General features: G+C 44.4%; 1 protein-coding gene across 2 annotated transcripts in view; it reads left to right on the forward strand.

Moving 5' to 3' along the window:
* LOC147641465 (phosphatidylglycerophosphate phosphatase 1, chloroplastic-like) overlaps positions 1-23,001 on the forward strand; it is a 29,185-nt gene extending 6,184 nt beyond the window's left edge. For both annotated transcript variants that reach the window (XM_086821757.1, XM_086821764.1), the window contains exons 4-6: positions 22,170-22,243; positions 22,341-22,448; positions 22,615-23,001. In XM_086821757.1, the coding sequence (XP_086677883.1) occupies positions 22,170-22,243; positions 22,341-22,448; positions 22,615-22,731 (299 nt within the window). In that variant the 3' untranslated portion in view covers positions 22,732-23,001. The remainder of the gene's footprint in view (positions 1-22,169; positions 22,244-22,340; positions 22,449-22,614) is intronic.
* The last annotated feature ends 1,437 nt before the right edge of the window (positions 23,002-24,438 follow it).

Below are 24,438 nucleotides of genomic sequence, written 5' to 3' on the forward strand. Positions count from 1 at the left end.
GTACTCATCAGCCGGAAGACGTCTCCCCTGAAGGAGACCTCGTTCTTCCGCCTACAGCAAACACCATAGCTCTTCTTAGAGCTCAGAACCAGATGCTCATAGAGCGTCTCCAACTCTTGGAGGCAGCAACAGCACGTCCTTCTACACCTCCAGCAGCACCCGACTACATCTCCCTCTTCTTTCAGATGGAACAACAAAGGAGAGAGGACGAGGCCCGAAGGAAAAGAGAAAAAGAAGAAAGACGGGACTATGAGGAAGCCCAACGCAGGATCGACGAAGACCGGCGTCAGGCTGAACTCGCCGCTCGAGAACACCAACGTGAGCTTGATCGAGAATGTATGTTACTCGAACACCAACGGGAAAAGGAGGCCATACACTTGAGGTATCAGCAGCTCTCCTCAGTCTCCCCAGTCATAGGTGTCACCAGCCAGCAGCCCGCAGCAGCATCAACCACCATCATTCGCAGTCAACCAAACTTCAGTAAGTATGATGGTAAGTGTGATCATTCATCAGTTAATCAATTTGTTCATCAGTTTAATGCTCATTTTCCATTAGCTAGGATCACAGAACCACAAGACAAAGTCCACTTAGCGGCTCCCCATCTCACTGGTGAGGCAGTCACTTGGTGGCAGCATTGGTCTAGTATTCATACAGACCAGGCCACAGGTGTCACAGCCTTTGACTGGGACATCTTTGTCCATGACCTGAAGACCAGATTTCTCTCGCCCCAGTACATGACCGGTCTGAAAGACGAGTTCTATGGACTCAGACAGAATGGATCCCCAGTGCTTCAGTTTTCCGGTAAGGTTATTACTTTAGCACAGCAGTTAGGGTTATCTGAGCAGGCCAAGATGGAGCAATTCATTCGTGGATTGGACTCTAACATTCGGTTCACAGTTCGTAACTTTGAACCAAGTACATATGACCGGGCTCTGACTCTCGCTCAGAATGAAGAAATGAAGCTTAACGGGGGCAAGCCCAAGCAGGCATCTCAGTCCAGTACCAAACCCCAGCAGCAGCAATCAGCTGCAGAGACAGGGAAAGGTAACGCATCTTCTAAAGATGCTAAGAAGGACAGTAGTAATAGTTCCAGTTCAGGGGGTAAGAAGGATAAAGAACCTAAGAAAACCCCTGATGAAAAGGCTAAAGCAAGCATTACTGGAGGTTATCTTCCTCCAGAGGAGCAAAGGAAGTACCAGTCAGAAAATAGATGTTTTTTCTGTCATATTATAGGGGATGGTAAGAAGGATTGCCACAAATGGCAAGCGGCACAAGCCGCCAAAGCTCCTTCTGCCACAGTTGCCACAGCCTCCCCAGCTCCTCCAGCCCCGCCTACTACCTCAAATGCAGTTCAACTTTTACCTTCCATGCATCCTATGCCATCTGTGGTATTTGATGCTAAGCAGGAGGGTGAGAGCGATGCTCCTCAGAAGAGCCTCATCCGAGCTTATGGCTCTGTCCAGGGCCGACAGTTTGTAGTCCTTTTCGATATGGGTAGTTCTGAAGACGCCATCTCTCCCCAGTTGGCTAATAAATTGAACTGCACATTAGTCCCATATCATCTGGATGTGGACGGGTTTACACCTGGTCTTCGCACCCACATTTCCCAGAATGCACAGCAATTTGCCTTTGACGTTCAGAAGGCCTCATTTCAACGAGATTTCATCGTCTCACCTCTGTTAGGGTGTGACATGATCTTAGGAATTCAGTGGTTCCGTCAGTATGAGCCTATTCCCAATTGGGGGTAGGACACTTTTACTATTTGTAAAGGTTTTCCTGAGCCTGTCATGATTCGGGGGGATAGAAGCATTCTCGGCATCCCATTGATTTCACATCTCCAGGCCAGACGAGCTATCCGCAAGGGAGGAGAAGGGACACTCCTTTATGTTCGTGCTCAAACAGCCCCCCCCTCAGTAGTAGCATCCCTTACATCTTCAGTCCCTCAATTAGCAGACCTCCTATCCAGACACCAGGACATTATGCTTAGGGACGATCTCCCGCCCAGTCTCCCACCCTCTCGCCTTGAGGACCATCACATTGATTTGATCCTTGGATCAGATCCTCCTAGCAGGTTACCCTATCGTCTTTCCAAGACTTTAGAGGGCGAGTTAGAAAAACAGTTATCTGAGCTCCTCCGAGCCGGATTCATTCGGCCTTCTTCCTCCCCATTTGCTGCACCTATCCTATTTGTCCAAAAGAAGGACAAGTCTGCACGCCTTTGTGTAGACTACAGGGCATTAAACAAACTCACTATTAAGAATAAGTTTCCTATGCCCAGGATAGAGTACATTTTGGAGCGTTTAGACGGTGCTAAGTTTTTCACTAAGATCGACCTCAAGAGTGGTTACCATCAAGTCCGCATTTTTGAAGCTGACATTCCAAAAACAGCTTTTCGGACAGAGCGTGGTCACTACGAGTTGGTAGTCATGCCTTTTGGGCTTACAAATGCACCCGCAACGTACATTGGGAAGTGTGTTTTCATATTCCTTGATGACATACTAGTCTTCTCAGCCACTGCGGAGCAGCATGAGAATGATGTGGAGAAAGTCTTGCAACTTTTGCGAGATAATCAGCTCTACATTAAACGCCAAAAAGTCTATCTTTGGTGTTAAGGAAGTTCAGTATTTGGGCTACATCATTGGTTCCGATGGGATTCGACTGGACCCATCAAAGGTTCAGGAGATCTTAGATTGGGACATTCCTAAGACCGCCCAACAAATCCGCTCATTCGTAGGTCTTTGTCAGGCCTACAGTACCCATGTCCATCAGTTTTCCAACCTTGCAACACCTCCTATCGACTCGCTCAAGGGGGTGAAGACTCGCAAGCAGAAAGTCTCAAGTTACAGGCCACGCACTTGATGCATTCCGTGCACTCCAGAAAGCCGCCTCAGAAGCGCCTGTATTAAAGTTATTATCTTGGGATGAGCCTTTCGAGGTCATTACCGATGCAAGCAATGTAGCCATAGGTGCAATTCTCCAGCAGGACAATAGACCCGTGGCATACTACAGCAGAAAGTTGGATGTCGCCGAAAAGAATTATTCGGTATATGACAAAGAGCTTTTGGGTGTGATCACAGCGCTCAAACATTGGAAGCCTTTTCTTTATGGACAGGCTTTCACAGTGAAAACAAACCACCAAGCACTTAAGTGGCTTCAGACTATGCCAAGTGCCCAGTGGAGTGATCGACAGGCCAGGTGGAGTCAAATCTTCCAACAGTTTGGAGGTATGATTGAATACATCCCTGGTAAGCACAACCCAGTAGCAGATGCTCTCAGTCGAAAGTCCAGCATCCAGGTAGTCCAAGAAGCTACCATTCTCGAAATCACGGGGAAGGACTTGGATAGTATGAAAGACCAATATGTCGACTCTCCTGAGTTTGGTACTCAGTATAGTTTGGCTCTCACTTTTGAGCCTGGCCACTATTCAGTACAGAACGGTTGGTTGTTCTACAAGAACCGTTTCTGTGTTACTCGGGAAAAGCGTTCTGCTCTTCTCCACGATGCCCATGACTCCTTAGTTGGAGGACATAGGGGTATCAACAGTACCCTCGAGAAATTAGAACGGTCCTTTTATTGGCCAAAGATGAGGCGTGATGTCTATGCACATGTACAAGCATGTAAGATTTGTCAAAAAGTCAAGGTTCCCCATACAAAGAAGGTAGGTTTACTTCAACCTTTGCCTATCCCCGACGGACCTTTCATCGACATATCTATGGACTTTGTAGGGCCTCTACCAGCATCCACTGGATCCTGTAACACTCAGTGTTTTACCATTGTGGATCGCTTTAGTAAATTCTGCATGCTCATCCCATGCAAGCATACGGCCACAGCCGAGGACGTAGCCCGTCTGTTTCTCAAGCATTGGTATCCAATTTGTGGTTTGCCTAGCACCATAACATCAGACAGAGATTCCAAGTTTACCTCGCATTTTTGGAGGGCATTATTTGAAAACTTCGGAACTAAGTTGCAGTTGTCTAGTGCATTCCATCCCTAGACAGATGGCCAGACAAAAATTTATAACTAGTTGGCCTTTGATGTCCTCAAGTCATACTGTCATGACCAGCAGTCCAAATGGGAACACTATCTTCCATTGGTCCAAGCTATCTTGAACGACACTCATTCATCCAGTGTCGGACGGACTCCATATGAAGCAGCCTTTGGTCGCCGTTTTTCTTCTCTTTTGACGAGAATGGTGTCTCCATCTTTAGAGGCTAATAAAACCACGGAAGCATTTTCCGAGATCATCGAGTCAGTCAAGGACCGCTTGACCAAAGCTCAGGAAGCCTAGACGAGATGTCCACTTCAAGGAAGGGGATTGGGTCTATTTGCGTATCATGAAGCAGAGATTGAAACAAGTGGGCAAACGTTGTCCCAAGCTTTCATTCCGTAGTTTTGGCCCTTTTCCAATAGTTAAGAAGATAAGTGATGTCTCAATGAAGTTAAAGTTGCCTGCCAGTTGGAACTTGGACAATGCATGATGTTTTCCATGTTTCTTGGCTAAAACCATATGTTGGTCCAGATGTGTTTGATGTTTCAGATGAACAGCAGCCAGACGTGGTAGATGAGGCAGAAGTTATTGAGCCTGAGCAGATCCTTCTTCATCGATGGAAGCATGGTTCCCGTCAACGGATTCGTCTGTTCTATACGAAATTCCGAGATCGAGGCACCCACGAAGCCGTATGGCTCGACGAGGAGTTCTTCCAAGGTACCCCCAGTTATTGGCGGACTACTTGGAAGCCATGAACTGCCGCCAAGCTAATCAGGAGGGAATGTCACATGCACTCTGCACTCAGTGCATGGTGACAAGGTGGCTCATCATCAGAAGTGCAACAGTTGTACAGTTTTAGAACCCAATAGGATGATAATTGTCGTACGCCGTGACCCCATTGTACATCCTCAGTCCAGGCACGAGCTACGTAGGTCATTCCTCAGCCTTAGCGGGTCAGTCAATCAGTCAAGTCCCTTAACCCACTTGGAGAGAATCATTCATGCATGTAGAGTTAGTAGACACCTTACGGTTTGCATCAGAAAGCACTCTGCATCCTGCAGAATATGCATTCATATGCCTGTGCATCATTTAGAACATCCCAGAAGCCTTAGGGAATTTACTAGGATTTATCTGGTATTTTTTCCATATTTAATAGTGTTTATTTAGCATTATTTGCATTATTGGGCATTTATAAATATAAACTTTATTAAATGACCAACCTCCAGTTAGTATAAATAGGCTTGCATAGGGCTTAGTTTCTCATTCAGTCTTCATTGTGCTAAGAGCTCTCCTCCTCAGCCCTAGGAGTATCCTTGCCTTCAGCCCTAGACTAATCCAGCCCTTGGAGCTCATAAGCTTGCTTCTCCAGCCCCTTGAGAACTCCTTGCTTCAGTCAGCCTCAGGCGCCTGCTATCAGCCTCAAATCAGCCTTGATTCAGTCCACTACAGTCTCTAATTCAGCATACAAGTCTGCGTTTTCCTGCATAGTACCTGGCCGCCTGCAGATTCTGTCCAGCCGTACAGCAGTACTCCTGCGTTTCTGTCCAGCAGCATCAGTACCCCTGCAGATTCAGTCCAGCAGCAGCAGTACCTCTGCGTTTCTGTCCAGCAGCCTCAGAACCTCTGCGTTTCAGTTCAGCAGCTTCCCTACAGGTCTGCGTTTCTGTCCACAGCAGTTTCCAGCCCTGAATCAACAGTTTGCATCAGTATCCAGCCTTCTGTGCATCATCCATGCATGCAGCAGTCATCTGGTGAAGGTAACACAGCATTCATAAGTGTTTTCAGCATTCTAACATAGTGTAGAACAGTCCACCTTCTTCTTCTCTCAGCCTCAGGTGTGCAGCCCTTCCTCATGCCCTTGGGAAGAGTGCATAGGCTCGAGATCAGGTCATCGAGGTGTTTCTACAGCAGTGTACAGATCAGCCACTCTCCGATCCTCTGAGATCTTGCGTTTGGCTTATCTACAGTCCACAGTCATTCTCTCTAAAGAAATAAAGCAAATACTATCTCGTTATCGGGATAGGGGGCCCTTCAGTGGGTAATTCGGGACCCAATCTGGTGTACAGTTCTCATCTCTCTCTCTCTCTCATCTCTTTAAAGTTTGAAGTATTGAAATGGATTGCTAAACTCACGAAACTCGGGATATAGAAGACGGTGTGAGCATTTGTGTGATAGGATCTCCCAATACAAAGACTTCCGTTGCATATCACAAGAAAATCCCGAGATCAGAATACAAAGTGTGTGGGGGCTAGGGGCCATTTTATATGGCCCCTACAACCAGTCGGCTTGCACAAAAGACAGTGGATAGCAGTCATAAAGTCACGGTTCACCCGACCTACTGCAACTCCAGTCGGCCAGCTACTCACAGTCGGCCAGCACACAGGGAGAGTCCTGGAGCAGCAGGGATAGTCGGCCATCATCCGGATTAGCCAACAGTCACAGGACAGACTCCCACGTCTGGTAAAAATAGGAAAAAATGGGAAAAAATATGGAGAGTGGGAAAACATGAGAAAACACCTAAATCGGGCGGGCACACCCACAACAGAGGCCCTGGTGTAGCAGCAGGGGCAGTTGGCCATCATCTGGATCAGCCAACAGTCACAGGACAGACTCCCACACCTGGTAAAAATAGGGAAAAAATGGCAAAAAATATGGAGAGTGGGGAAAAATGAGAAAACACCTAAATCGGGCGGGCACACCCACAACAGAGGCCCTGGTGTAAATATACAGACAGCAGATGACTGCTAACACCTACTCTCTAAAGTTGATGCTACAGATTCTCACCACATAGAGGTATAAAGAAGGCCCTGTTGTGCGTTATTGTAACATGCAGTGGAAGCATTCGTATTGGAGGATCCTGCCACACAAATGCTCAGACTGTCTTCTGTATCCCGAGTTTCGCGAGTTTAGTAATCCACTTTAATGACTTCAAACTTTAAAGAGATATGAGAGAGAGAGATGAGAACTGTACACCGTATGGGGTCCCGAATTACCCACTGAAAGGCCCCCTATCCCGTTACCGAGATAGTATTTGCTTTATTATCTTTAAAGAGACTGACGGTGTGACTGACGATAAGTCAAACGCAAGACCTTTGAAGACCAAGTGTTGGGTTGAATTGTACTTTGCTGTAGAAGCACCAAAGATGTCCAATCTCGAGCCTATGCACTCTTCCCAATGGAATGAGGGAGGGATGCAAAGCTGAGGCTGAGAGAGGGGCTGTTTGGGACTGTTCTAGACTGAGTATGAATGCTGAAAATGAATATGAATGCTGCGTTTTACCTTCACCAAGTGGCTGGAGCAAAACGATGAGTAGATGAATGCTGAAAACTGTATGGGTGCAGAAAACGCAAGGTTGAATGCTGAAACTGTTGCGTTTTGCTGATGCAGGGGGCTGAATGCTCATGCGTTGAGGTGCCTAGCGCTGTAGGAGGAAAATGCTGAGGTATGATGGCTGAAAACTGCAATTGCTTATGCTCCTTGTGCTGAAGATGCCAAGCGCTTGAATGCTCTACTGCTGAATATGATGAATGAATGAATGAATATGACGCTGATCTAGTTATATGGACCAAAGGAGCCAGCCGGCTGGCTACAGAGCTGACAGATTGCTCATGTCCACAATAAATGCATAAAAGATGTATAAAATGTTGAAAATGATGGAAAAATTACCAGAAAATTCATAGTAAATATTCTAATAAATACTAGATGATATTTGGGGGTTCTGCAATGGTCTAGATGCAATGAATGAATGATATGCAATATGCAGAATGCTTTCTAATGCAAAAAGGTTTCTATTGACTTTACATGCATGAATGCGTCTCTTGAAGTGGGTTAAGGGACTTAGACTGACTGATTGACTTGCTATGGCTTAGACTGACTTACGTAGCTCGTGCCTGACTTATCCTGGATTGAGGATTACAATGGGGTCACGACGTACGGCAAATATCATCCTGAATGGTACTAATACTGTTACAATGTTGCACTGATGATGATGAGCTAGTTTGTCACCATGCACTACGGTGCAGAGTGCATGTGACATTCCCACTTGCTTATCTTGGCAGCAGGTTCATGGCTTCCAAGTAGTCCGCCAACAACTGGGGATACTCTTGAAAGAACTCCACGTCTAGCCATACAGCTCCGTGGGTACCTCTATTTGGGAATTTCGTATAGAACTGACGTATTTGTCAACCGGAACCATGCTTCCAACGATGAAGAAGGATTTGCTCGGGCTTGATGAGGGATCCGGTGGATGCTGGCAGAGGCCCTACAAAGTCCATAGATATGTCGATGAAAGGTCCGTCGCTCGGGGATAGGCAAAGATTGAAGTAAACCAGTCTTCTTCTTTGCATGTGGAACCTTTACTTTTTGACAAATCTTCCAGGCTTGAACATGTGAATAGACATCATGCCTCATCTTTGGCCAATAAAAGGACCGTTCCAATTTCTTGAGGGTACTGTTGATACCCCTATGTCCTCGAACTAAGGAGTCATGGGCATCATGGAGAAGAGCTGATCGCTTTTCCCCAATGACACAGAGGCGGTTCTTGAAGAACAACCAACCTTCTGTACCGAATAATGACCCGGCTCATAATTGAGGGCCAAATTGTACTGAGTACCAAACTCAGGGGAGTCGACATATTGGTCTTTCATGCTATCTAAGTCCTTCCTCGTGATTTCGAGAATGGTAGATTCTTAGATTGTCTGGATGTTGGCCTTTCGACTAAGAGCATCTGCTACTGGGTTATGCTTACTAGGGATGTATTCAATCATTACTTCAAACTGTTGGAAGAGTTGACTCCACTTGGCCTGTCGATCACTCCACTGGGCACTGGGCATAGTTTGAAGCCACTTCAGTGCTTGGTGGTTTGTTTTTATTGTGAAAACTTGTCCATAAAGAAAAGGCTTCCAATGTTTGAGCGTTGTGATCACACCCAAAAGCTCTTTGTCATATACCGAATAATTCTTTTTGGCGACATCCAACTTTCTGTTGTAGTATGCCACGGGTCTATTGTCCTGCTGGAGAATTGCACCTATGGCTACATTGCTTGCATCGGTAATGACCTCGAAAGGCTCATCCCAAGATGCTAACTTTAGTACAGGCGCTTCTGAGGCGGCTTTCTGGAGTGCACGGAATGCATCAAGTGCGTGGCCTGTAACTTGAGACTTTCTGCGTGCGAGTCTTCACCCCCTTGAGCGAGTCGATAGGAGGTGTTGCAAGGTTGGAAAATTGATGGACATGGGTACTGTAGGCCTGACAAAGACCTACGAATGAGCGGATTTGTTGGGCGGTCTTAGGAATGTCCCAATCTAAGATCTCCTGAACCTTTGATGGATCCAGTCTAATCCCATCGGAACCAATGATATAGCCCGAATATTGAACTTCTTTAATACCAAAGACAGACTTTTTGGCGTTTATGTAGAGCTCATTATCTTGCAAAAGTTGCAAGACTTTCTCCACATCTTTCTCATGCTGCTCCGCAGTGGCTGAGAAGACTAGTATGTCATCAAGGAATATGAAAACACACTTCCCAATGTGGATTGCGAAAATCCTGGACATCATTTTATTGAAGGTTGCGGGTGCATTTGTAAGCCCAAAAGGGATGACTACGAACTTGTAGTGACCACGCTTTGTCCGAAAAGCTGTTTTTGGAATGTCAGCTTAAAAAATGCGGACCTGACGGTAACCACTCTTGAGGTCGATCTTAGTGAAAAATTTAGCACCGTCTAAACGCTCCAAAATGTACTCAATCCTTGGCATAGGAAACTTATTCTTAATAGTGAGTTTATTTAATGCCCTGTAGTCTACACAAAGGCGTGCAGACTTGTCCTTCTTTTGGACAAATAGGATGGGTGCAGCAAATGGTGAGGAGGAAGGCTGAATAAACCCGGCTCGGAGGAGCTCAGATAACCGTTTTTCTAACTCGCCCTCTAAAGTCTTGGAAAGACGATAGGGAAACCTGCTAGGAGGATCCAATCTAGGGACCAAATGAATATGATGGTCCTCAAGGCGAGAGGGTGGGAGATTGGGCGGAAGATCATCCCTGAGCATAATGTCTTGATGACTGGACAGGAGGTCTTAAACAGAAAAGGGTGGGTGGGTGGGAAAAAAAAAACTTTAAAACCTGCAAGTGGCTGTCCAGCACCTTAGCCCGCCTTCCTCTTGCACCTTCTCTTCCCAAACAGTCCAAAACAGTCCACCAATCAGCAATCTAACTATCCCCCTCTTGCTCAGAAAACTCCCAAGATCTATCACGAGCCTAGGGCTCTGATACCATGTCAGAATATGCAGCGGAAATTGTCACCATTTGGCCACCCAAATGGTTCACTCTTGCTTTCACACTATGTACATATTGGATTGGTGTCCATGGCTTATGGAATATGCCTATGCAGGTGATTGACACGTGTCATGCTGCATAGTTGGATATGATATTCCGCTGGGACTTAATGTTATCATGCCCGGAATATCTGGAGGACTTGGCTTTCCGCTGGGACTTGTGCCTTTGTGTACATGCCCGGAAACGCCTGGCGGACTTGGCTTTCCGCTGGGACTTGTGCCTTTGTGTACATGCCCGGAAACGCCTGGAGGATTGGCTTTCCACTGGGTCTGGTATCACATATACTTGCCTGGAAACGCCTGGTCTTATATGGTTTCATGAACGGGAATTGCTCATGCCAATGCTGCATTGCATAGCATCTTTATGTGCTTGCCTGCAAATGAAATTGCATGCTGTTTTCATGCCTGCATGACCTATGTGTAGTTCCGGGCTAGGGGACGCCCGCCCGTGAACCGTGCGTGTGAAACTGTCTGTTGACATGTTTGTGTGGCATGTGAACAGGTGGTAAGTATTACCCAATCTAGGCTCAAATAGCCCTTAGGACTTAGCCAATATTTATAAGTGAGTGCGTTCCCATTTCATTAAAGTTTGGGCGCCCAAAAGTCACTGATAAATTATGACCGCTTCCAAGTTCACACTCACTGAAGTCCCGAGGCGGACAAGACTCAATGTCCAGGACCTGATCCTTCTTTTTTTTACTCATAAATGGGCATCTCCCCATGTCCCTTCACCTGATTGGACCCCAATTCACTTACTTATTAAGAGAAATTCGTGTTTTCTCTTCATGAGGATTTTTGGAGGCTGAAAACTCTGTTTTTCCACCATTTCTCTCCATTTCCAAGCTCTCCATAGCCATACCCAACTTGCTAGGGTGTTTTCCAAGCTTCCAAGAGTGTTTCCAAGTGCTAATCACTCTCCTACTCACTCCCAATGACTGAAATTCAGCAAAACAGCTCTCATTTTTGCTGTAATTTCTGGTCTTTTTGCTGAAAACCCTAATTTCAGCCTTCCTTTCTCAAGTTGAACCATAGGGGAAGCTTTCCCAAGGTTCCCTTCATCCTCTTGAAGACTTTTGTCGCGAAGGATTGCGGCAAATCGAAGATATCAACACTTCTAAAGCTTCCAACGCGAAGGCTTCCGCTTGCAACAACTTCTATGAAGACTGGTAAGCTAATTGGACAATGTGTTGTCATTACTTACTCAGTAGAAGGGCAGGACTCCTTGTTTAGCCGCCCTGTGTAGTATTTCTCTTGTCCTATGTGCTCTTGAAGATGTTGCTACCTTGCTTGGTAGAACATAGAGCCAATGGTGGAGAATATGGGCACTGAAGTCGGGCCGAGCATCAAGGCAGCTCCTTGGTGATCTACATCGACATACCATTGTTTTCTAAATGCTGAATTTCATATGCATTGGCATGGAGGATTTGGCAATGGATGCCCGTGAAGCTATGTATTGAATTTCTCCAATAGTAATACAATTTACTCAAGGGAGGGGTCGGCCGTTCCGGCTCATTGTGTGCCTCTTGTCAATTCAGCAATTTACTTCTTGTATTTGAGCAAGTGTCCTTCAAATCTTAGTGTATTTAAGTGTATTTATTAGCATTGTGTTCAACCAAGTTACATTGGTATCAGAGCATACGGTTCTCTTTCACTTCTATCGTGAGAGACGATCACCGTGAACACTAGCTATCTCTACACTTAAAACATTATGGACAGCCATACAATGAATGTTGGAGATGCTAATACAAGTGGCAGGGACAATGAAATGCATGCCTCTAATGCTTTACAGGATGAGCAAACTCATGTGGTGCACAATAGGGAACATGAATATGTGGGACAGCCGTCTCGTGGCAAAGAGAAGATGCAAGAAGAAGAGTCCATAGTCTTGAGAGCTGAACTTACTCGTATGCAGGCTCTTCTCCATGCACAACAAGAAGAATTGAATCTCTATCGCCGCGAGGATCCATTGGTACATGATCGTTTGAAGGCCAAGAAAGCTGAATCTTATATGGATCATGCAATGGCAATGATTACTCAAGAGTTGCACATGCAACCTAGGGATGCAGCACGTGCATACTTGGCTCGTACCGAGGATGCCTATGCAGAAAAGGCAACCATCCCACATGTCTTGGAATCCCCACAAGTGCCCGAACAAGAAGTTATGTCTAAGAGGATGAATCTCCATGCTATGGGAGAGGAACAATCAGTGACTTCACGCCATGCAGGAATATCTCATGTAGCCCGTGAAGGATACAATGTTTATGGCAGTGGTCAAAATGTATGTCAAATGCCATTGCCGGCTGAAAATGTACATGCACAACACATGCAACATGGGCTGCAATTTTTTGTTGGTGCAGGTATTCCGCGTATCTCTCATGCCACTCATGCCTTCGAGTGTGCTCGTGAGGGAGAAGCTATGGCTGAAAATGTATCAATGCATGTTGAGGGGCCAGCCATGCCTCATGCTTACAGGGCACATGTATCTATGCCTTATGCATCACCTTTTGGTCCAAAAATGATGCCAATTACAGGGACTGTCCCAATGGACAAACATGGGGGAAAACATGTTGAGATGCACACACATGCATCAAAGTCTCGTGACTTCAAAGCCGGAGACAAATCTGTGAAGTTTGACACATATCATGGAGAATATGATGCATCAAAGGCACTTGCTTTTATTGCCCAGTTTGATATTGCTTTCAGTGATGAGGATTTCACTCAGAAATCCATGATCCGGCATGTAAGCATGTTCATGAAAGGCACTGCTGCCCATTGGTGGCTCACGGAGAAGCTCTCACCGAATCCTGTTAGATCATGGGAAGAGTTCAAGGAGAGGTTCTATGCTCAATTCTTGCCTCCCAATGCATTGAATGAGATAACAATGAAGTGGGATTGGGTAAAGCAAAATGAGGGGGAATCGGTAAATGCATATGTATAAAAGTTTTGGAAAGTGCTCTTGGAAGTATCTCCATTTATGCATGTCACCGAGGCGGAAAGGAAGAGAAGGTTTCAATCGGGATTGCAACCCGTGTACAAAGCGGGATTACAAATGTATCCTGGTCATACCTTACACCAATTAATCGCAGCCGCCACCGCCACCGAGCAATTGGAACTCAAATTGAGTCGATCCAATAAGGCTAAACCCTCATTTCAAGGCAAAGAGAGGGCTGTCCAAAACCTGCAAAATGATGGACAGCCACCTAAAAGGGACCAAAACCAAGCCAAATCAGGTCCAAAAGCTGAAAATAAGTTTGCTAACAAGCGTCCTTATAAGCCGGCAAACTTTGGTCTTAGTGCTGAGAAGAAGGAGCAATATATGCGTGAAGGCAAATGCTTTACTTGTGGCAGCACTGAGCACATGGCAAGAGCATGCCCAAATAAGAAGAACAAAGCTAAAAATGCTAATGTACCGAAGCCTAATGTGCATATGGTTCCGGATGTGCAGGGCAAAACTTCACATGATAGCAAAGATAGGGTTGTATGTAAAGCTTGGGGACAGCTCAAAGATCAACCTGCTTTGTTCATGTTTGATGATTGTGCATCGGAGAATTTCATATCCACTCAGATGGCAGCTGCTTTGGGTATTGAAGTGGAGGACATGGGTCCTCAAATTGAAGCAGGGGCTGCCTTTGTTGGTAGAGAAGTGCAGGTCATGCCTATTTTTGGCAAGTTGCGCATACACATTCAAGGCTATGTGGATCATGAGGATTTTCTTGTGGCGCCTTTGAATGGCTGTGATGTATTGCTTGGAAAGCCTTGGCATACACGTATTGATCCGTGCAAGGCTTACAAGACTAACAGGATCACCTTCATGCATAAAGGCCGAGAACATGTAATTGATGCTGGTGAAGAGGGTGATACCATTCCCCTTGTATCTCATGTACAAATTAAGAAAGTAATGAAAAAGAGTGTTTTTGCGTACTTGATTTTTGTACGAGATCATGTTGAGAAAAATAATGTACATGTAAACACTCTTAGTAATGATAGGCTGAAATTTTTGCAAGAGCACAATGATTGTTTTGCTGATGAGTTACCACCTGGACGACCGGAAGATCATCGCATTGATCTTGTGCCGGGTAGCTCACCACCTAATAGGCCAGCCTATCGTGTAAGTGCATCCCAAAAAGAGGAGATCATGAAGCAAGTGAATGAGCTTCTTGAGAAGGGTTTGGTTCAGCCAAGCTCTTCTCCATATTGTTCACCCGTCCTCTCGGTTCAAAAGAAGGATGGATCCTTTCGTATGTGTGTGGATTATAGAGCTTTGAATAAGCTTACCATCAAGAATCGGTTTTCGATTCCACGCATAGACGACATCCTTGACAAGTTGGATGGATCGGCATGCTTTAGCCGAATTGATCTCAAGAGTGGATATCATCAAGTGCGTGTAGTGCCTCAGAATGTACACAAAACTGCTTTCAGGACAGCATTTGGGCTTTATGAGTATCTTGTTATGCCTTTTGGTCTTACAAATGCTCCGGCTACATTCAATAGAATGATGGATTGCATATTCCGTGGGTACAGGAAATTTACAGGTGTCTTCTTTGATGACATACTAGTTTTCTCGAAGACCGAAGAAGAGCATAAAGCTCATTTGGCTATTGTTTTTGAAGAGCTCCATAAGCATAAACTCTTCATAAATGCAAAGAAGAGTGAGTTCTTCTTGTCAGAGATACATTATCTTGGGCATATTGTGTCCAAAGATGGAGTGCGGATGGATCCTGCAAAGATTGATGCAATTCGGAATTGGCCCGAATTGAGTTCAGTGCATGAGATCCATAGTTTTCTTGGATTATGCTCTTACTACCGCAGGTTCATTCGGCACTTTGCATGGATTGCTTCTCCTTTGCATGATTTGACAAAGAAGAAGGCCGTGTTCAAATGGACTAATGTAGAGAGAGATGCATTCCTCGCATTGAAAGATGCAACTACTCATGGTCCAGTGTTGATCGTTCCGGATTTGCAAAAGCCTTTTTGTGTGGAATGTGATGCATCTGGAAATTGCATAGGGGCTGTCCTTAATCAAGAGGGACATGCCGTGGCTTATGAGAGTCGTAGATTGCATGATGCAGAACTATCTCTTGGCATTTATGAGAAAGAGCTCTTGGCTGTAATTCATGCACTTACTATATGGAAACATTACCTTCTTGGGGGCTGATTTCACTGTGAAGACAGATCACCAGAGTTTGAGATATTTTCTTACTCAAACTAAATTGTCGGAGAAGCATATGAGGATGGCCAATTTCCTCTCTATGTTTCATTTTCAGATCTTGCACACCCCGGGAAAGAAGAATGTAGTGGCCGATGCATTGTCACGAAAGCCGTATGTAGCAGCTATCTCGGTTGCCTCTCATGGGGACTTGTCTACCATGCGTGATTTGTATCATACGGATGCTGATTTTGCCACTATTTGGGCTGATTTGATGGCTGGTCATGCACATGCCTCATATGTGATCAAAGAGGGTTATCTCATGAAAGATAATTGCCTATGTGTGGTGTCTGACATGAGGCAAAAGGTTTTGGATGAGTGCCATGCTCCTCCATATGCTGGTCATAGAGGCATAATGCCTACTACGCACATGATTGAGCGGTATTTCTTTTGGCCAGGTATGCGGAAGGACATAGAGGCACATGTACGTGCATGTATCACCTGTCAAAAGGTCAAATTTGATAGGCAAAAGGCACCAGGTTTGCTTCAGCCATTGCCTATTCTCACGCAGCCATGGGAAAGTATTACAATGGATTTCATTATGGACTTGCCGCGTACCCAATAGGGTAATGATGCAATTTGGACAATTGTGGACAGGTTTAGCAAGCAAGCTCATTTCTTGCCGGTCAAAAAGACCATCAAAGCTGAGCATATGGTTAAAATATATCTTGCACAAGTGTTCAAACATCATGGAATGCCGAAGTCCATTGTGGGGGATAGAGATCCCAGGACTACAAGTCTCTTTTGGCGGGCCTTATTTGATAATATGGGTACCAAATTGGACTTCTCATCAGCTTATCATCCTCAAACGGATGGGCAAAGTGAGGCTGCAAATTCAGCCGTGTTGGATCTCTTGAAATGCTATGTGGCGGATCAGAAGTCTTCTTGGGAGAAGTACTTACCGCTTGTGGAATTTGCATACAACAACACGGTACATGCATCTACGGGAAAGGCCCCGTTTCAGATTGTTTATGGTAAGGTGGTTTTGCCACCTATCCTTTGCACAAAGGATGAGATATTTGCAGCTGATGAGTATGTAAGAGACTTAGATATTGCTTTTGCTCAGGTGCGGACAGCCATTGCAAGGTCACAAGACAAGCATAAAAAGGCTGTCGACAAGCATCGAAGGCAATTGGATGTTAAAGAGAATGATTGGGTATTGCTGAAATTTGAGAAAGCAAGACTTGCAAAGAGGCCTGGCAAAGAGGGTGCATATCCTAAGCTTGCAACTAGGTACTATGGACCTTTTCGAGTGATCGAGAAGATCAATGAAGTAGCTTTCAGATTGGCATTACCTAGTCATTGGCACATACACAATGCTTTTCATGTGAGTCTCCTTCGCAAGTATGTAGGGCCGGAGCCCAGTGAAATGGTCATTGAGGATCCACCAGAAGTGGATGAGCTTGAGGAGATCTTGCAGCCAGAGCAGATTATGTATCACAAGGAACGCAAGCTTGCTGCAGGCAAAGTTGTGAGGCGTTACCTTGTGAAGTTTAAGAACTATCTTCCCATTGTCACCATTTGGCCACCCAAATGGTTCACTCTTGCTTTCACACTATGTACATATTGGATTGGTGTCCATGGCTTATGGAATATGCCTATGCAGGTGATTGACACGTGTTATGCTGTATAGTTGGATATGATATTCCGCTGGGACTTAATGTTATCATGTCCGGAATATCTGGAGGACTTGGCTTTCCGCTGGGACTTGTGCCTTTGTGTACATGCCCGGAAACGCCTGGAGGACTTGGCTTTCCGCTGGGACTTGTGCCTTTGTGTACATGCCCGGAAACGCCTGGAGGATTGGCTTTCCACTGGGTCTGGTATCGCATATACTTGCCTGGAAACGCCTGGTCTTATATGGTTTCATGAACGAGAATTGCTCATGCCAATGCTGCATTGCATAGCATCTTTATGTGCTTGCCTGCAAATGAAATTGCATGCTGTTTTCATGCTTGCATGACCTATGTGTAGTTCCGGGCTAGGGGACGCCCGCCCGTGAACCGTGCGTGTGAAACTGTCTGCTGACATGGTTGTGTGGCATGTGAACAGGTGGTAAGTATTACCCAATCTAGGCTCAAATAGCCCTTAGGACTTAGCCAATATTTATAAGTGAGTGCGTTCCCATTTCATTAAAGTTTGGGCGCCCAAAAGTCACTGATAAATTATGACCGCTTCCAAGTTCACACTCACTGAAGTCCCGAGGCGGACAAGACTCAATGTCCAGGACCTGATCCTTCTTTTTTTTACTCATAAATGGGCATCTCCCCATGTCCCTTCACCTGATTGGACCCCAATTCACTTACTTATTAAGAGAAATTCGTGTTTTCTCTTCATGAGGATTTTTGGAGGCTGAAAACTCTGTTTTTCCACCATTTCTCTCCATTTCCAAGCTCTCCATAGCCATACCCAACTTGCTAGGGTGTTTTCCAAGCTTCCAAGAGTGTTTCCAAGTGCTAATCACTCTCCTACTCACTCCCAATGACTGAAATTCAGCAAAACAGCTCTCATTTTTGCTGTAATTTCTGGTCTTTTTGCTGAAAACCCTAATTTCAGCCTTCCTTTCTCAAGTTGAACCATAGGGGAAGCTTTCCCAAGGTTCCCTTCATCCTCTTGAAGACTTTTGTCGCGAAGGATTGCGGCAAATCGAAGATATCAACACTTCTAAAGCTTCCAACGCGAAGGCTTCCGCTTGCAACAACTTCTATGAAGACTGGTAAGCTAATTGGACAATGTGTTGTCATTACTTACTCAGTAGAAGGGCAGGACTCCTTGTTTAGCCGCCCTGTGTAGTATTTCTCTTGTCCTATGTGCTCTTGAAGATGTTGCTACCTTGCTTGGTAGAACATAGAGCCAATGGTAGAGAATATGGGCACTGAAGTTGGGCCGGGCATCAAGGCAGCTCCTTGGTGATCTACATCGACATACCATTGTTTTCTAAATGCTGAATTTCATATGCATTGGCATGGAGGATTTGGCAATGGATGCCCGTGAAGCTATGTATTGAATTTCTCCAATAGTAATACAATTTACTCAAGGGAGGGGTCGGCCGTTCCGGCTCATTGTGTGCCTCTTGTCAATTCAGCAATTTACTTCTTGTATTTGAGCAAGTGTCCTTCAAATCTTAGTGTATTTAAGTGTATTTATTAGCATTGTGTTCAACCAAGTTACAGAAATAGGCGTGTAAACTCTTCTCTATACACAAGGTCCCGCAGAAAACTGAATGAGAAAGTGGTGGGGAGCATGGGGCATATTTATATGCCCCATAGATGCAGTCGGCCAGCGCATGATGGCCCTCCACGACTGCATAAAGCAAGTCGGCGAGTGCATGATGGCCCTCCATGACTGCATAAAGCAAGTCGGCTAGTAGAAAATCTCCACGCTTGCTGAATAGGTAGTCGGCCAGCCACACGACTGCTGAATGGACAGTCGACCAGCCACCAGAGGCTCCTGCCAACATCTGGCATCCATCCAGGCCACGAAAAAATGGGGAAAAAATACGGGGAGTGAGGAAAAATGATAAAACACCTATACAGGGTGGGCACACCCACAACAGAGGCCCTGGTGTATAAAAATAGACAGGAGATGACTTCTAACAGTAACATGTTGCGGCACCCCATGCGGGATATCTTAGGATGATATGCAAGCGTTATGCCCTTTGTACATGGATCAGCCCTAGCATCTTAGCTTTAGCATTTTAGTTGTCATTTTCTTTTTAGCTTTGTCATTTTCTTTCATTTTAGTACCCATGATGATGTATTCCATGGACCATAGCCATGTGTGATCTAGATATAGGACTTTTGGCTCTTAGTGAGGGGGGCCAGTCTGGCAAGGGTTTGGATACCCATATTGCTATATGCCGATGACATTATACTTAGTGCAGACTCCCCTGAGGGTTTGCAATAGCATTTGGATGCTTTGTAGTCATTTTGTGCAGATAGGGACCTCACAGTAAACCTTGGGAAGACTAAGATTATGGTCTTCAATACCGCACAGGCCTAGGTGACTAGATCCGACCATCAATTCACTTTTAGAGGTGAAGCAATGGAGCACACCACATCATATGTGTACCTAGGAGTCACATTGTAATCCTTTTGGTTGTATAGGCCATTTTGGCCTTTTGTAGACGTTAATATAACTTTCTTTCTCCATTGTGCTCTCTCTCTCTCTCTCTCTCTCTCTCTCTTCCATTTTACCTCGCCATCGCTTATGCATCACATATTACACCCCCATTATGGTACTGGTTGGAGCTAGACAGATCTGCATTGCATTCTTGTATACACTACGCATATAGGTTGCATACTGAGCCTCTAGCAGTAGTGCTCCATCCATCACACCTCCCCACTAGCTCAGTACTTTCATAGTTTATTTCATGTTCATTTTGTCCTTTTTTTTTTGGACATCCAGAAGACATTGACAGTTGTACATTGATTTGTCTCATAGGTCGAGTTCGGCCTCTAGTAGACGTTAATATAGCTTTCTTTCTTTCTTTCTCTCTCTCTTCCATCTCTTTGACTCCTTGAAGCACCATGTAATCACAACAATCCCATGATGCCAGCTTGAGAAGTGGTATTTTTGGGGCCAGTTTTTGTAATGCATGGAATGCCTCAAGAGCCTTGCTCGTAACGGACACTTTTTGGCAATGCGATTTTGTGCCGTTGAGCAGATTTGTAAGAGGTGCTGCCAGGTCAAAAAATTTGTCCATGGTGGTCCTGTAGGCGTGGCAAAGACGCACAAATGATCTGATCTCTTTAGGAGTCTTGGGTACATCCCAATCCTGTATAGCCTGTGGCAAAGACGCACAAATGATCTGATCTCTTTAGGAGTCTTGGGTACATCCCAATCCTGTATAGCCTGTACCTTGTCGGCAAATAGCAGACTCACTGATCATGCATCCCAGATAATGCACCTCTAATGGGCCAAATGCGTTCTTTTTGTTGTTAATGTAGAGCTCATTGTCTCGCAAAAGTTGCAAGACCTTCTCCCTATCCCTCTCATGTTGCTCTGCAGTGGCATAAAAGATTAGTGTGTGTGTGTGTGTGTGTGTGTGTGTGTGTGTGTGTGTATATATATGTATGTATGTATGTATGTATGTATGAAGAAGATGAATAGACACTTTCCAATTAACTCTATGAAATATTGAGACATAATTTTATTGAACGTCGCTGGGGCATTGGTGAGACCAAACGGCATCACTATGAACTCATAATGGCCACACTTGGTCCGGAAAGCCGTCTTTGGAATGTCGGTTGTAAAAATCTGAACCTGGTAATAGCCGCTCTTGAGATCAAATACTTAGCACCATTAAGACACTCTAGAATGTACTCAATTTTGGGCATTGGGAACTTATTGAGTACCTTGTAGTCTATACATAAACGTGCGGTCTTGTCTTTCTTTTGCACGAAAAAAGATGGGTGTAGCGAACGACGCGGATGATGGGCGGATAAATCCAGCTTGGAGTAACTGAGATAATTGTTGTTCAGTTCGTAGCTTGTGACTCTTAGTAGGATGGACGATCATGGCCCCCATGCACATAGTTTCGTGGTAAGCTTTGTGTTTTCCCCACTTCTGCACTTATAAAGAATTCCCCTTGATGAGTGGACGCAGTTTTCAAGCGCCTTTCATGCCCATACACAACACTTTTCAACACGTAAACAGGAAAGGCGGGTGTGTGCAAAGTGAACGGATATGATTATTATTTACAAACACTAATGTTGAGCTTGAGCCCTAGGCTGTTGCAGCCTGGAACAGCAGGGGAATCAGCAGCACGATCAGCCCCAACAGCAGCAACCAGTATTCACGTGTTGACATGGATTCGCAAGAGACTTGAGTTGGCTTTAAGTATTTCTTTAAAGCATTCTTTTCGTATTCAGCCTGCAGTCCCACTTTGGATAGAGTTTTTTCGCAAAGAAGTAATAAAATTGCAAGAAATTAGGTATCTCTACATGCATGTAAATTCCTCAAATACATCTTCAATATCCAACCTTACAAGTGAGAAATTTGATTGCACATATTTAACAACAAACCAAATACAAACAAGGAAAACACTAGAAAAAATTTGTAAGAATACAGGGACATCAAGAAAAAATAAATTTGAGGTTCAACTGATGGAGTAACTACTACAACAAGGAAATTAGCAAGTTATGATTTAAATCCAAAAAACTATTCTATAAAAAACAGGAGAGAAATAAAGAAAGAAAGATTGTATTAATGTCTCTCTTAGGCCAAAGAGAACTGGCCTATGAGACAAAACCATGTACAATGTATGTGGTATCGCTGAGTATCAGATGGTGCTCAGTGCACAATACAACTGGAAGAAAACTGAAAGAAAACGGCTAGTGTGAGGTCAGAATGTATGTACATATATAAGGATGGAGCACTAATGGGAGGCAAAAATATGCATAGAGTTGGTCCCCGGGACACAGCCACACTCCGCAAGTTCCCTCGTCGCCTTTCTAAGAAATACATGTGTTTCCTGGATATTTGTTTGAAGCCCCCTACACCCTGTAAAGTATTTTCAAAGATCTAGCTGGGTCACAAGCTTTCAGCTATACTTTATTTTGCATGGTCTTCTGACATGCGTTTTTCAATGGTTCACTGTGGGTATTTCTGCTGCACTCTTCAATTGCATAAGTTGATTGCAGGGTCAAAGAAGCCATCTGGATCAGCTGAGGAACTTGAGAAGCATTTTGGTTGTGATGCATCATCATTGGTGATGGTAAAGCTCCAAAGTGCGGCATTACTTGCTAATCAACTAGATGTTTTAAAGCTCTCAACATTAAAACCTAAATTAAGTTGACATGGAACTTTCTTAGGTTGGAGACCGATATTTCACTGACATCGTTTATGGCAACAAAAATGGTCTGCTCACTTTCATTACCAAACCGTTGACCATTGAGGGAGAACCCTTTGTTATTAGACAAGTATGCACTTCCGCCCTTGCTTTGTTTTTCTAAGAAGTAGCATCATCAGTAATTTTCTCAAAAAAAGGGAAGGGGGGCTGTGTGCCTTTTTTGGGTAGTTTTGATATGTATAAGGGGCTAAGCAAAGATCTGCTAATTGTTATTGCCTGTTTTTTTTCTTGTGAAGGTACGGGCATTGGAAGAGTTTTTGGTCCAGCGATGGCGTGAGAAGGGAGTGATGCCAGTCAAGCATAAGCTACTACCCCATAGCCACGAATTTGTGAAGGACCTTGTAAGCAAATAGGCTGGCAAAAGCCTTTGCAACAAATTTTGATCATCAAATTACTTGTCAAAGGGTGGTGTTTGGCTTGTAGAGGTTATGAAGTCTAATCATCTCCCAAATTCCATCAAATGTTGAGGAATGCCATGTAAAAATCCTTGGTCTTAATGTTGACATTACAGCCTACCTCGGTTTTCCAGTTTCTGGTTTTAGGAATCCTTATAGAGGGGTTTATACCTTGTTATGGTATAATTTGTAGTTTTGTGTGAGTATATCGAACTCCCCGCAGGAATACATCTTCTTCTCCACCAATAGCCTTGTGTACACATTCTTATGAATTATTTGTGATATCTGTATGCGCTGGTGGGCTTGAAGTATTTAGGAACATCTTTGGGCATTAGAATTATTGAACCTCTTGCTAGAAGACTAGCAATGTACACATTACCCTTTCTCTCCTACTAGCCTTGCCTTCATGTTTCTATGGGTTATTTGTTCTCTCTTAGTGGACATGGCTTGTCTAGTGTGAGAACATCTTTCATCTATAGTAAAAGATTATCTTGGAAGCCTATGGCCTATAATACTTTTGCTACATGACCATAAATGCTCAGGACTATGTTCTCTTCTAACCCTTCCACTCTAGGTTTTGTAACTAGGCTGTAGCATTAGAGCACATCACAAGATAGCATGATTGCTTTCTCTCAAACGCGGCCGTTGAGCTTTTCCCTTGTTGCAATCCCCTCCTCTCCACATAAATGCACAATTCAGTTCATGTCCCAAATGGATCTACAGAAAAGTCATACATGTGAACATGTTTGCTAGCTGTCCCAACATTGAAGTCATTCAAGAGATGGTCTCCTTGTTGAGCAAACTCTGCAATATCTGCAAATAGTGCACAATATGATGATTTGCCCGCTTGCAATGCATTTTGTGTTGGAAAAACATTTTCTCAATGCTCCATCCTCGTGTTGTTACTGGTGGTGATATTGCATTTGTGATATCCGTATTTTCTCAATGCTCCATCCTCGTGTTGTTACTGGTGGTGATATTGCATTTGTGATATCCGTATGCATTGGCGGGCTTGTAAAATTTGGGAACATCTTTGGACATTAGACTTATTAAACCTCTTGCTACAAGACTAGCAATGTACACATTACCCTTTCTCTCCTGCTAGCCTTGTCTTTATGTTTTTGTTATTTGTTCTCTCTTAGTGGACATGGCTTGTATTGAGTGCTTTTGGCCTATTATACCTTTTGCTACATGATTATAAATGCTAAGGACTAAGGTCTCTTCTAACATGCCTTGCTACTCTAGGTTTTGTAACTAGGCTGCAGCATTAGAGTACATCACAAGATAGCATGATTGCTTTCTCTCAAACTAGGCCGTTGAGCTTTTCCCTCATTGCAAACCATTCTCAATCGATTCTTGGTTGTGACCACGTTAGTGAGTGTTAGATAACACTCCACAAGAGTGGATTCATCATATCATAAAGAAGAGAAGCTTGTTACAAAAGCGGCCATATTCTAAATGGGTGAAGGAGCTAGGGAAAGTGAAATTGGCCTTTAGTAGAAACCAAAGTGTGGTGGATAAATTGTCGCCCTAACATGTCTCATGAATGTATTTTCCCTTATTCGCAGCCAAAAACACATCCATACATCAGTCCATAGACTCGCCCAAAAACATCCCTCGGTTTGCTCTGTTTGTACCCTTAGAACTGCTGAACCCTTCCTCTCA

The sequence above is a fragment of the Cibotium barometz genome, chromosome 2, assembly GCF_041138505.1.
Source record: "Cibotium barometz isolate CiBa-2024 chromosome 2, ASM4113850v1, whole genome shotgun sequence".
Taxonomy (NCBI): domain Eukaryota; kingdom Viridiplantae; phylum Streptophyta; class Polypodiopsida; order Cyatheales; family Cibotiaceae; genus Cibotium; species Cibotium barometz.